This window comes from Chrysemys picta, chromosome 19 (assembly GCF_011386835.1).
Source record: "Chrysemys picta bellii isolate R12L10 chromosome 19, ASM1138683v2, whole genome shotgun sequence".
In the NCBI taxonomy this organism is placed as follows: Eukaryota; Metazoa; Chordata; order Testudines; family Emydidae; genus Chrysemys; species Chrysemys picta.
In genome coordinates, this window is record NC_088809.1 from 444,511 (window position 1) to 458,201 (window position 13,691).

Here is a 13,691-nt window from a genome sequence, read left to right on the forward strand (position 1 = left end):
TCTTCGACTTGGCAGGAGAGACTTGAGTTCCTACAAACTCAAGAGATACTGCTGCAGATTAGTCTGCATGAGCTATCCTCACCCTCCAGCACACAACACTTTAAACCAACACTCAGCCATTAGTTCAGGAATCATCTTGACAACAGCAACCTTCTATATCACACAGTCACAAATGGTAGAAGGGCAGGATCCCATTTAAAAGAGTAGATACTTACACATCCCTCAGATTATTCTAGTTTTGAACCCAATCCCAGTCTTCCCCCTAAAGTAAGAAAATGTTGTTGTGCTAAAAAGTCTGCAAGCTGGGGCATGGAGCTGCCTTTCAGTAACTATTCTTAAAGTCCACCTGTTTATGTCAAAACCATGACCCCATCCTGCAGCCAGGCCCAGTGAAATAAAGTTATGATTTAGAATATCTTCTATAGAAGCCAAGTTTATGATGTTAAATTAAAAAAAAAATGCATGCAGACTTTTTATTTATGAAGGTACCAGCCTTCTAAAGTACAGGGCTTTGTTACGTCAGCTACACAGAAAATTGTCCCACATAGTAATGGTTTATTTTGATTTTAATTAAAAAGTACCCAAATACTTATTCTTTTTAAGAACATATAACACTAAAGGTGTGTTTCAGAGTAACAGCCGTGTTAGTCTGTATCCGCAAAAAGAAGAACAGGAGTACTTATGGCACCTTAGAGACTAACAAATTTATTAGAGCATAAGCTTTCGTGGACTACAGCCCACTTCTTCGGATGCATAAAAGTAAAGGTGTGAACTACATTTCCCATTTCCTTCAAGAAGGCATTTGTCCCAATAAGGACTTGGCATTCAATGAGAGAAAACACATACACACCCCCAATTGTCTTGTATTTAACCTGTATCCTATTTCAACATAGGGGAATACAGACAGAAAGAATTGCCAGAGCTAGAATTTTGCAAAAAGTACTGGGGTTAACAATGCATACTCTTGCAAAAGTTGTCATCTCACTTACACGGAGGTCAGGACCAAGTCTGTGTCGGATCTGAAAAATGGTACCTTGAGCAGAAATGCACCCAACAGCACCAGGCTCAGTCTGATGCAAACTTGACAAATTATTGCTAAACAAGATTCTTTCATGTTTCTGGGTGGGGAAAGAAATTGGAGTTCTAATTCCCGGTTTTGGCCTTAATCTTCCGTTGGCTTTGGGGTGGGCTTTTTGCATTTGAAGTCTGGTATTTTTTAGCTTGACAGAGAGGATGGACAAGTGGCTCTTTGGTTAAATTGCAGTACAAGCCATTTGGCAGAAGGTATTGTGTAATGTCTATGCTTACATCTCCTGCCCCTCCCCCCAAGAGATCAAGGTGTTACCTTTATGATACTCAACCTCAAAAAGACTATAGTAATTAGTTTAATACCATATTTATTATTTAGAGTACTGTAAGAATACACATCACTTTACAAACACATAAGATGACACAGACCCTGCCCCAAGGAACATATGGTATAACTCAGACAAATACAAAAGGCAAAGAGGAATGACCACAGCACTGGGAGGGGATTAATGCTTCAAGGTGAGGAGAAGTGGATTTAGAGGAAGTAAAGGGAGGTCTGCTTGGCACATGGGAAGTTGTTCCAAGATTTGGGGGTGAAGGACAACAGAAAGAAAAGGATTAGGTGGAGTGCAGGACAATAGGTGTTGAAGTGAGCACAGAGATGGGGTAGATAAGAATATGTATCTATAAAAGCAGTCACTGTTTCAGTTAGTTCCACAGAAGTGAATATTGTGAAGTTTTCATTGAAAGGTCCTGTTTTACTGCCACTTCCCAGCAGAAGTACCTATCTAGTGATGTAGATTAATAAATTCATATTAATAACTCTGCACTTCTAGATTGGAATACAGATTCATGTGGATACAGGCAGCCAGGAAAGTATCACTGAAAGGTGTAGCTACAAAAATATTGTAAGTATCTGCTTTGTCCTGCATTCCAATGTTTGTCTCTGTATTCCGTCTCCTAAACTAGTCAGCTTGTCAAAATGGAAGCTTTCTACTTTACTGATGTTGTTTTAATTATAATCTCATTATTTTGCAGTTTTCCTCTAAAAGACCTGTGGAGTAGAGGCTCACTATGCTGGGGGCGGTTATATTAATTACTGCAAAAGTGTTTAGGTCAGAATGAAACTCTCAGCAAAGTTTGCCTTTGTTTTCTGCAAATAGCCACTGGCCAACCAGTTATATATTAAGGCCTGTTTTCCATACAGCTTTTTATTTTCAGAATCCTAAATAAAAAGACCAATCATATGCAAAAAAGTACCCCTATCAATGCCAGGAACCACCCCAAAATGCATGCACACTTTCTATGCAGGCACCTCTTAAACACAGACTCTCAGAGGCAGCCACATCATAGCAACAAGCATTTGCAGACCAGCTGTGGTCCAGTCTTCTGTTTCCAGACAAACAGGGGACATACACTGAGGAGATGAGCTGTCTCTTTCGGAGTGGAAGTGCGTGGAGTTGTGAGTGATGCAGAGAAAGCATCTGAATGCTAGAAAACTTTTCTAGCAATTGGAGATTATGAAATTGATGCAACTTATTTGCCAAAATTTCAACATTAATGCATTTAAAGGAGCTGTGCACATGTATTAGGGTTTCTTCTCTGGATCATGCCACTGGACAGACAGAGGACAAATACCTCATTAAACTCATTCTGCTGTTAAGGAAACATGCTATCATAAATTAAGCTGCCCATGAACAAGACATGTTAGGTAGGAAGTGTCCTGGCAGAATACATTTCTATGATATACAGGTAAGGACTATATTCACCATTGTAGGGGTGGGAATATTTTGGTTGTCCGGTTAGACCTTTACATAGACATAAAAGTCTCTTGTTTCTCAGCACTTATACCACAATCACCACCATGGTATCTGAGCCCTTTACAATATTAAATATTCTAAAGCATCTTATAAAGCCAGGTATCAAACAGTTGTGGCCAGATCTGGTCCAGGTAACTTTAATTCATGAGAGCCCCATAACTAGGTTCTCCACAATCTCAGTTTAATTTTTTGGTAAATTATGTTTCTAGCCTACATGAGTGCAGAGGTAACCTTCCACCTATGAACCAATTGTAAGCCATCACGACAATGCCTGCCTGAGGCTGCAGAGACTATGAAACAGTGACTCTGGCATTAATTCCTCTGCCTTCTATTCAAGTGAATAGGGTATCAGTTCTAAAACCTAGAGATCACACATCTATGTCAACATTAATGATTGCATTGCTGGAATAGGGTTGGAGAGAAGCCCTCCACAGGAGGGAATTAGCAGTTGCAATTAGGGGATGTAAATGCAGGAATAAGTGTTTAGTTACTCCATAAAGGCTGTATTGTCCTGATTTCTGTGTGAGCCTCCCACAATCATCAGTGTGGTCTCTACTGTGATTCAAGGGGGAATGTGCCTGCTGAATTTATATCCTACTCCCCTTACCATGATTAAACATAGAATCTTGGGCTTTCCTCTAATGAGTTTGAGACCCCAGTTAATAAGGTTTCCGTGCAGTTAAGCTGTAAGGTCATGCAGCTGGCAGGCTGCGACTCTCAGACTGTCTGCATTTGTAAGGCATGGAACTAAGGATGCTGGTTGCAATTTTCAAAAGCACCTACTGACTTTGGATGCTAGAGAGTTTAAAGGGGCCTGTTTTAGGGAGGGTGGGTGTTCAACACTTTCTGAAAATTAGGCCCTTTAAACTCTCATATTGGGCATCTAAAAATCACTAGTCAGTCACTTTTGAAAATTAGGTATCTGTCTTTACCACATTATTCTCCAAAGCTGATGGGGTGAGCTGACTGCAGTTCATGCCACAATTCAGACTCGAAGATTTACTAAAAATCTGATGCATTATGTGAGCTGATCTTTCCTTGTTGAGTAAACAGTCCAGGAGTGAACAGGTGTGCAATAGCAGAGCATTTAGGTGTAGCAACACTTGGCAGTACAGGATGCAGAAATCTACAGAAAACCATCCAGAAATACTCTCATTACAAGGAAATTAAATTATTGCTGGTATGTCTTCCAAGCATATATGTACTTCAGATTTTTCTCTACTGTTTAAATCCTAAATTGCCAAGTTGAGCTGTACTCCCTAATTGTTGCTTGACACAAGGAAAAGAAGCTGAGAAGGGCAGTAAAACATCTCCAAAGCTCCTCAAACTTGTAAGAAGCCACCAGAATAGAATAAAGTACTTTTGCATTGATGCAGTATTACAGCATAAGACATGGTTGCTTTTGAAGTGTGACAACTGATGAAGGCAACAGATAAAAACCCACAAATGTTTAAAATATACTCTTTAAGTGGCAGGAATCTATTCAAAACAAACAAGCAGCTCTGAAATAAATGTTTTGTCATTGTTTTGTAAACAGCGTATGGGATTTTACAATACAGTAACACCAGAGGGCGCTGCTGCTCAATCATTATGCACTGGCAACCTAACTAGCACGATGAGTTTGTTAAGGATTCTAACAGGGATTCTTTTCCATGGTGCCATTTAGAATGCCTGCAGAGCTTACTCTTTAAATGGAAAGGGCTCGGGTAGTCTGCTCACCTGAATGTTGTAATCCTGTATAGCAAAGGTGTTGGCTTTCATTCTGACAAACTTCCCCTCTTCCCCCCCAGTTCCAAGGTCACTTCCGACAGAGCATTCAGATGCACCATTGTTTCTTAATCCCAGTTTGGAGTTACTGGACAGTGACAGCAGAGTCTTGTGCTTTTCCTGCCTGGTTTAGAGGTGAAGTTCAAGAAACTCTCCCCTGTGCCAGGCATTGGAGATACTGCACGACTAAGAAAGCACCACTACTGCATTTGCCATAGAACACCAGACTCAGGGTTTTCCATAATCTCCCCACTATCACAATCACTAGCTCAGCTCAGCCCAGCCACTGGCATTTAACCAGTGTTGTGTAACCCTGCTCAGAGCAGGTCAAGATGGAACACAGGCAGCCTGTCTACACTAGTACTCCCACCATAGAGCTGAGTCACTGATAGCAATAGCAGGAAGGTTATGGAAAAACAAAGTCCAGTGTAGACAAGGCCTAGGAAAGGCATGGCTAGAAGAGATAAGCAGGCCAAGAATTCCCTTTGTATTCTCTCCATGTCTGAGCAGTGACCTCCTCAGGTACCCCCAAGTCCACTTATTGTTCTCTGAAGTCTACCCAACCTCAGTCAGTGATCTCCATCTGTCCTGTCCAGAAAGAGCACAGATACCCTAGGAGGCTCCTCTCACACTGCCAACCAGCAGCTTTTTGGTCAGTTACAGTTAAGCTGGTGTTCAGCAGCTCAGAGTGCTGGATTCTCTCAAAGGAGGCTGTTATCTGAGCCCAGGATGTTAAGAGGCTACTGCTGTGAGGTCCTGTTGAGACTTAGTGAAATTGTCTCACCATGTCAATCTTCCATGTGGTCACAGGATCCAGTTACTACATGCAAGTCCACTTCTGCACTGTTGGTTCTTTTCAACAGTAAGACAAATCAACAAAACCAGCACCTAGAAACAAAGTTGTTTTGCACCGTAGGACTCAGTTTTGAAAAAGCCTTTCAGCTCTACTCAAAGATTATCTCCACACTACCAGCTGCTGCTCTTCTCCCAGGGTCACTGCAGGGAGAGGAGAAGAAGAAAGGCAACACTTCTTAAAGCACTTCAGACAAGGTCCAATTTCCAGCTGAATGGTTCAAGACAGCAGGCATCTTACCACGTAGAGAAAGCTTACAGGCTGGGCTAGAGGACTCCCAGGCTGCTGGAGGGTGGGGAGGGGGAAGAGCAGTCAGCTGGACCCTTCGTTTTGGCACACGTGGCAGAATCCATTGCTCACTAACCATCTCTTTACATTATATGGAGAAAAAGTTTGAGTTCAGCCTCAGAGATTAGTGTTTAGCAATGAACTGAAAATCTACTTCTGCAAGACACAGCAGGAAGACCCCTTTCCAATGTGCACAGCACAGGGATTTCAAGCAAGGGACTACAGTCCCGTAGCCAAGCTTGGTAATGGTGAGTAAAGTGTCATTCTCCTGCAGCCAAGACAGTGCCAGTTAAGGCAGGCTTCAGCTCATTCCATCTGTGATCTGTGTAGCTTTTAGAAAAGGAAAGAAGAAGAGGGAGGCCTCCTCCTGGCATGTGTCTCAGAAACATACTCAGTCTTCACTGTAAGCCAGCAGACCATGCTGTGTGAAGCTGGCAGAGCATGGAGAGAAGGATCATGACTCGGGCCAGAGGTAGACCCATTGAAGTGGCAGGGGAACTCGTGAAGAGGAGGCTTTGTTTGAAGCTCTGACTTAAACAAAGGCTTCCTCATTGGGAGTGCCATTGATTTTGAGGAAGAGTTTGGCATCATCACTTCTCTGCTGTTTCTCTCTTTCTAGCCTGCGTTTATAGCAGATCAGATATACCGGCAGGCAGAAGCCCAGCATACTCACTCCAAGAAGCCCCACGTTCACCTACAAGGACAGAGACAAGCAGCATTAGATAGGTAGGAAAGAGACAATCCTGTCTGTCTGTCATTCTCCCCCCCAGGCCTCATTATTTCACCCACCCATGCTGGACATGAGAGCTGCCCTGCTCAATACATCTGCAACAACCTACATTTTAGTTATACAACATTACTAGCAGAATCTGCATAGAGAGCTATTGGCAAATGCTGCAAAAGCAGGTCAGTCAGTGCCATGTTTGAAGAATTTCTTGCTAGACAGAAAGGGTAAGGCAGAGCAGTCATAGCCATGGCTATGACAGACTTCAGCCAGTCTATAGCACTGACATTTTCTCAGTGTCTCATGCTCATGGGAAGGGGAAGAGGAAGAGGCAGAGGCAGAACAGAGATTGGGGCTATTCCATGCATCACTGCTGGCCCTGCAGTTGAGCTAAGTACTACTGGAGTACACACAGCATCTGCAGTGGTGGCTTTCCTAAGAGCTGTCTGTCATACTCAGGAATTATGCTTCTTCCTGTCTAGCTGGACTCCACTCACTCATGAGACTGCTTGCAGGCTTCTTCTTCATTCCTGTACCTCCAACAGAGCTATGTAATCCTTCTGATGCAATCTATCCTTGCCCCTTCTAAGCAGCTCTGCTTCAGGGCTTTAAGCAAGTTGCTTGATACAGGGTTGGTGAGAAAGACCACACACAGCCCCCATCCTGGACAGCCACCTGACCTTCACAACTCAAGATTAGTGCAAGCAGCAACCCAAAACTCAGTGCTCACTGGGAATACTGAGGCTCACAGCTCACTGGCGAGAAGTTCTGCTGCATTCACTATCAAGGGGAGAGAGAGAGAGATTCCCACCTAACAAACAATCTCGCTACACCTGCTGCACATGAACTGGTAACAGAAATTAATGCTGCAGCTTCCCTTCCCCTTCCCAGGTCCTTTCCAGTTATACTGGTGGTTGTGGTGTTTCACTGCATAAATAATGAGCTTCTAGAAAGAAAAAGAAAAATTCAGCCTGTCTTCTTGAAGGCATTTAGGGCAGCCAAAGATCAAATGGACAGGTTCAAAAGCATACAGAATTCCTAACACATTTGAGAGCTGCTGAATAGCCTCTAGAATACCTCCATCTGCCAAGGAACGGAACATCTCCTGGAGGGGCCCTATCATCACTGCCAGCCCTCCCAAAGGAAAGACATCCGATTCCTCATCTCTGTTTAGCAGAACCCCTTTCTGCACACTTACTCCTGACCTCCCAAGGAGAACATGAGCCCTATAGCCTTAGGAAGCCTGGTTGTAGGGCCAATGACAGACCCCAGCAGAGCTGGGTCAGCAATCCACACCAGTCTCATACTGCTGGAAGTGTGAACAGGTTTCTCCTCACCCCATTTCGCATATAATCACGGGTCAGATTCCAGCACTCTCACCGCTATTCGTATAAAGAATCATTTACCCTGGAATGCCCAGACAGAGGGCATCAACCAAAACTATGGCTAGATTTAACACAAGGCTCATTAACTTTAACCACACATCTTACTAAAGATGATGTGAGTTAAGAGAAGTTTAATAAAGTATAGTCTGATCTGTGCAGGCATTAATTAAGAAGGAATCTATAAAACATACCCCAGAAATAAACAGCATTGCACTTGGGTGGGCAGGTTGCCTTCTTCTAGGGCAGTTATTGGCCACAGTCTGAAGTGAGCAGTGTACTTGAGGACCCACAGTCAAACATCAGTGCCCACCCCTAGATAGCTGATCAAAGCATAGGTCTGTGCGTAGAATCCCCCTTCATTTTGGTTGGTTCTGTGGAAAAGGAATCCCCTCCCCACAAATGAAACTGGACCCACCACCAACCCTTCATGCTAAGTTTGGGGCAGACTATATTTACTCTTCCCTCCCTTACCCAAAGAGGGTCTCCTTTCAATGGTCCCATCATTGCCAGGAACAAGGGCTGCTGCAGAAGAGCAAAGAGGGCACTGACCAAAGACTGCAGTCCTGTCAAGCTGCCAAACTGCGTTGAGGGGTATCTGTCGACACAGAAAGCAACATAATTACCACACCCCACCTTGAATCTTTTGTGCTACTCAGGGGACCCGAGTCTGGCATCTCTCCCAGCAGCAGGTTCCCAGCTCAGCTGTACAGAACTCAGGAATTTCTCGTTGTGTATGAATATTATGTATATTAATTAAGATTGGCATTTAAAGCGGTGCAATTCAGGGGCCAAGTGTCTCTTCTCTGCCTGAATTTTCAAACTTAGGGGTTTTTTTTTGTTTTTTTAAAACACACAAAATTGCAGATTAAACATAGTGCCATAGTCAGCACAGGCCATTTGTATTCTGTAACTCTTTGGAGTGCTTCTCAGTACCCAAAGGAAACAAAAAAAGGTGAAAACAATAGGTTTTTGTAGGGGCTTCTTCAAATTGTACATCCATCTGAGCCAACATCTGGGGCTGGGCCATCAGTTTCATTCCCACAGCTCGTCTGGGCACAACTAACTCACTCACTCTGGAAATCACCAAAACCCTGTACAACGGGTTAACATGTGCCAGACATGTTTTCCTATTTAGAAACAAAGTCTGATCCTCTGCCAAGTTCAACTATATTGTTGATTGGAAAGTCGCTGAGTAGTAGACATTACTTATGAAAAGCAAGTCTTAGGACAGGTTAATGTCTTTGTTTTTCCATGGTTGTGCAATTTTTAAATTTGACTCTTGGGGGGGGGGGGGGGGACGACAAAACCAACATCTTTAAACTTTTTTTTTTTTTTTTTTTTTTTTTTTTTTTTTAAATCTACAGCAAAAGTTATTGATCTGTTTGTCCCTCAGTCCACGAGTTCGGTCAGAGGAAATGGATCTTCTCATTGTTAAAAAAAAAAAAAAAAAAAACTTATCTAAGTTTTGGAAGAGAACATTGATGTATATGTTGGATACAGAATGAATGATCCACGCTACGGGGTAAAAGGTGCGTAGGCTTCATTAACTATGTGTTTATTTTGAGCAATGCTCTGACAAGCTGATAAATATCTAGAAACAGCTCCATTCTCGGAGCAGACTAGCTATGTGCCCCAGAAGTCAGAGTGCCCTGACCAATATTTCATCAAGACATGTACCTGTACCTACTCATAATTAGGGCGAGTTAGCTAAAAATTTCAAGCTTTTTAACCCATGTGATGGTGAAGCCAGTTTAGGACAAATTGCATCTGAGGTCCACATTAAGCGTATCTGTGCTTGTTTCACTGCAATAAGTAACTACAGGTCAGCATTAGGCACAAGCAAGGACACTAATAACCTGGGATACTACAGTCCTGCTGCCAAGTCCTATGGTGACACAGAGTAAGCCATAAGTGGACTCAGTTGTTCCCTCTGACAGCAGGATCTCACCATCATGTGTTCCTTCCACCCTGGATCTTTGGTAATCAAACCCTCAGGCCAGTCACATGCTGTATATGAGCAAGGTTAGACTTACACAGCTGCATAGAGGCCTCCCACCGCTGAGTGGATGAATCCTCTCACTATGGTGTGCAAAATGAAGGAAAGGATCTGAAAGAAGCAGAAAAAAAAATGCTGATTAGCCGTCCAAACCCACCACTCCACCCCTGTACCTGCTGCTCCTCCAGTTCCAGGAGAGGCCTAAGCAGCTCGAGAAACAAAGCCTGCTCACACACTAGGTCAGCACAAGGAGACAGACCGTTTGTCTGAGATGATGGCACATTGCACTTTCTGAACCTGACTTCACTTCAGTCTGTCTGCAGAAGGGAGGTTGCTGTTCTGAAAGCATATCCTTGGGTTTTACAATGGTTCAGGCACTTGAACCATTACTGGAAATGCCAAAGTTGAAGACAGATCTACATGCCTGCTCTCTCCTTAGCTTTATTCACTCACTTCCAGCTTGATCCTCTCTAACAGCTTTGAGAGAAAAATAAAAAACATTCAGTGTGTGCGGGGGGGGGGGGGGGGTGAGGAGAGGAGAAGCTGGCATCCTCCCAGTGCATTTTGTGCTATAGAAATGTGGGACTGGATGGAAATTCGAGAGGTCATCAAGTCCTGTCCCCTGATGTCTGGCCTGTGGTATGCACCTGGCAGAGGCATGAAACATTTACATATGTATAACCCCACTGACACTAAAGGGTGTAACTGAGGACAACATTTGGCCCACTACTTGAACAGTAGAGTCTGTGCAGGTTTCATGCTGTTCTGCTTTACAGATTTTCCAGGAACCTCCTGGCTTATCTGTAGCTCAGGCCTGGATTAACAAAGGCACTACTGACAAGAGCTGGTGCTCTAGGCCTAAATCTCAGGGTTTATTTATTTATTTTACATGAAAGTGTGTGTTTATAGTCCTCATACTTGCAAAGGCCTGAAAACATGAACACAGTGCAGACCAACTCAGTGACATCTGCCTGAGCCTGCAGAGTGCCTAAAGCAACAGCTCTAAAAGGTGTTAACTGCCCCCGTACCTTTAACTGGATTATCTCCGAAACTCACTGGACTGGGGGGCCCTGCCAAGACTAGCAGAGGACTCCGCTTGGAGATGCATCTCTGTCATTAGCCCCCCCAGTGTTGCCAACTCTAGTGATTTTTTTCCTAAAGCTCAAGCTTCTGGACTCAGATGATTATGGGGAGTTTCAAATTTAATTTAAATATAAAAGTAAGTTTCTAGCTTTTGTGGTTAATAAGAAAAGCTAGTAGAGTGGTTTAAAACAGAGTTACAAGTAGTAAACACTGGGGGTCTGTTTATTTTCCTTCTCGTTTTTGAGTCTCTGACTCAGGATTTTTGAATGTGGTGGCCAGTGCTGCATCCTGGCTCTACTGGAAGAGCCCACCCACGCCGTAGAGGTAGAGCCATGGTGTAGCCATGGCATGGGGAGTCTGGCCACAGCACTGGGGCAGAGCCAAGGGGGACCCAGTTTGTCTTAGCCTGTCCTTATTCTAGATTATGTTCTAATTTATCCAAGACAGTTTCATTGTACATTTAGCCCAGGAACCATAGGCACCGACTTCCCCTCTGCCCCAGACCCCACCCCACCCCACTACCTCTTCCCCAAACCCCTGCTCCACCCCACCCCTTCTCCTCCCCCAAGCATGCCCTGTCCCCACCTCCAGCCCCTGCACGCTGGAGACACTGGGAGGGAGGGGGAGGAGTGATCAGCGGGGCTGGCGGCAGGGGAGAGGTGCTGGGGAAGAGGGGTGAGCTTGGCTGCCGATAGGTGCTAAGCACCCACTAATTTTTCTCCATGGGTGCTTCAGGGCTGGAGCACCCACGGAGTCGGTGCCTATGCCAGGAACCCTGCAGTACACCACTCCTTTTGTGAAATACTCACCTGCAAAGGCAGGTTAGGAATGAGACAGGTAATTCCAAATCCAACTAGTAGTATGTTGGTGAACACAAAAGCTCTTGTGGCATTCGAAATCTTCTGAATCTGGCGATCACGTTTTTTCTTTTTTTTACCATCTCTGGCGGGAAAGCAAGGAATATATCACACAGGCAGTGTAGCAGCTACTAGAATTCACAACTAGGAACCTGAGAAGTTAGAGGATACAAGAAACCAAAATCCCCACATTGGCATACCCGAGTCTTGGCCTGTACCTGAGACTCCAGCCTCATCTACAAACAGAAGTTGCAACATTTAACTAAAATAGTTTATAGCAATCAGTTTAGTTAAATTGGTGCAAATCCCTATATGGACTCATATTCATCAATTTACAACAGAATTAGATCTGTTTAGTTTAATTGGGTCAGTTAAAGATATCAGATTGGACCCTGCAATGTGTGCTACCTACTGATTAGCATCACTCTCATCAGCCTCTTCTGAACCATCATCACATTCCTTCAGCTTCCAGTCCATGATGTATCCAATCATGGGGGCAGTCATCAGGCAGAGCAGCTGCAACACCCCAAAAACGGAGGTGTAGAGACTCACTGCAGAGAAAAGAGACAACATGTCAAAGTCCCTCAATGGGACTCAGCAGTAACAGAAAACAGCAGCAGGTCCCATTTCTTAACAACTGGTCATTTTATCCACTCAGGCCAGATCATTGGTAGCCTCAGACAAGGAGGATGAGGGTGTTGTCTTATTTACTGCTCAGAGTCCCAGATCAACTGTAGCCTAGCAGCCAAAAAGTGTGTTACAATGGATATGCCACACTTGTCCACTCTAGCCAGGCTGATAGATTTCATAATTTCCAAGAAGAAGTAACAACTCTAACAGTAGCTAGTTCCCGGGAGGATGGCACCTGAAAGCTGGCTAATGTACAGGATAGAGCAGTGGCCAAAGAGTGGCACTATATGCAGCAGAGAGGCTTCTGACTGCAAAGAGTCTGCTGACCCTGGTCTGAAGGAGCAAGTCCCTGCCTGCCAACCTCCAGCTAGGAATCTCCTCTCCTCCCCTCCCTTGCCCTGTGGTTCTAGCTGTGCCTCCCTCTGCTGTTGGTTTCCAATTCTGCCCTAGGGCTAAGAACTAGTAGGGGAAGTCATCAGGGCAGGTAGGACCCAGTGTGGGAAGGTAATCATGTTTTTTTGGAAGACAGGCCAGGATGAAAAAGCTAGCTGCCTGCTGCGTGCTTAGGGAGGGGGCTTGTTTTGCTGAGGGAGAGGAAGGTGGGAGGAGCAGGGGAGGAAGTAGGATTCCTAGCAAGGGAAGGGCCCAAGGGTATCTTCTCCCTAAGGGAGAACGGTCAGAAGAGTAATCAGCAGAGATTGGTAATTACCTCCCTGCCTATCACTGTTTGTTAGCCACACAAAGACCAGGATCAGGGATGGGTTTAGAGAAGGGAAGAGTTTTAATAGCCAGTGGTCAGCAGTCACTCACGGGAGTCAGGACCCTCAGTGCTGTTACTGCAAGGTCCCCCAAAGAAACACTTAACAGCACTGTAGCTACATGTTTGAGACACACCATGCAGCCAAGCATCACTGAAATACAGGAAGGAAGGGAATGTTAGAAATGTGCTTAAAACACCCAGCTTACCTGTATCCATCACTGCATCAGCAAAGCAACAAAGCAGCAGCAACAAGAGAGCAAATATGGAAAAGCAAAAAGAGATTAGCAGCAGAAACCCCAGAAGCCTACGATACCCATCAGGACAGACAAGGAGGCACAGATAGGATATGAGCTCACAGAGCAATTGCTTCATTCCACAGCAGAACCTAAAATATAAAGAGCTAGCCAGCTAATGGAGAAGAGTTTACAAGCAGCATTGTGCAGCAGCTAGTGTAGGCTCCGGAGGAAACGCTGCTGCCTCCAGTTCTGGTGAGTCACTG

At 44.4% G+C, this 13,691-nt stretch overlaps 1 protein-coding gene across 6 annotated transcripts in view; it reads right to left on the reverse strand.

Annotated features, from left to right (window-relative positions):
• Nucleotides 1–1,380: 1,380 nt before the first annotated feature.
• SLC43A2 (solute carrier family 43 member 2) overlaps nucleotides 1,381–13,691 on the reverse strand; it is a 46,587-nt gene continuing 34,276 nt past the window's right edge. For 3 of the 6 annotated variants that reach the window (XM_065573414.1, XM_042858059.2, XM_065573415.1), the window contains exons 11-16: nucleotides 13,243–13,343; nucleotides 12,215–12,353; nucleotides 11,755–11,887; nucleotides 9,900–9,973; nucleotides 8,338–8,461; nucleotides 1,381–6,451 (exon numbers count right to left, since the gene is read on the reverse strand). In XM_065573414.1, the coding sequence (XP_065429486.1) occupies nucleotides 6,290–6,451; nucleotides 8,338–8,461; nucleotides 9,900–9,973; nucleotides 11,755–11,887; nucleotides 12,215–12,353; nucleotides 13,243–13,343 (733 nt within the window). In that variant the 3' untranslated portion in view covers nucleotides 1,381–6,289. The remainder of the gene's footprint in view (nucleotides 6,452–8,337; nucleotides 8,462–9,899; nucleotides 9,974–11,754; nucleotides 11,888–12,214; nucleotides 12,354–13,242; nucleotides 13,344–13,691) is intronic. The other 3 variants (XM_065573416.1, XM_042858061.2, XM_065573417.1) reach the window with 1 other exon arrangement.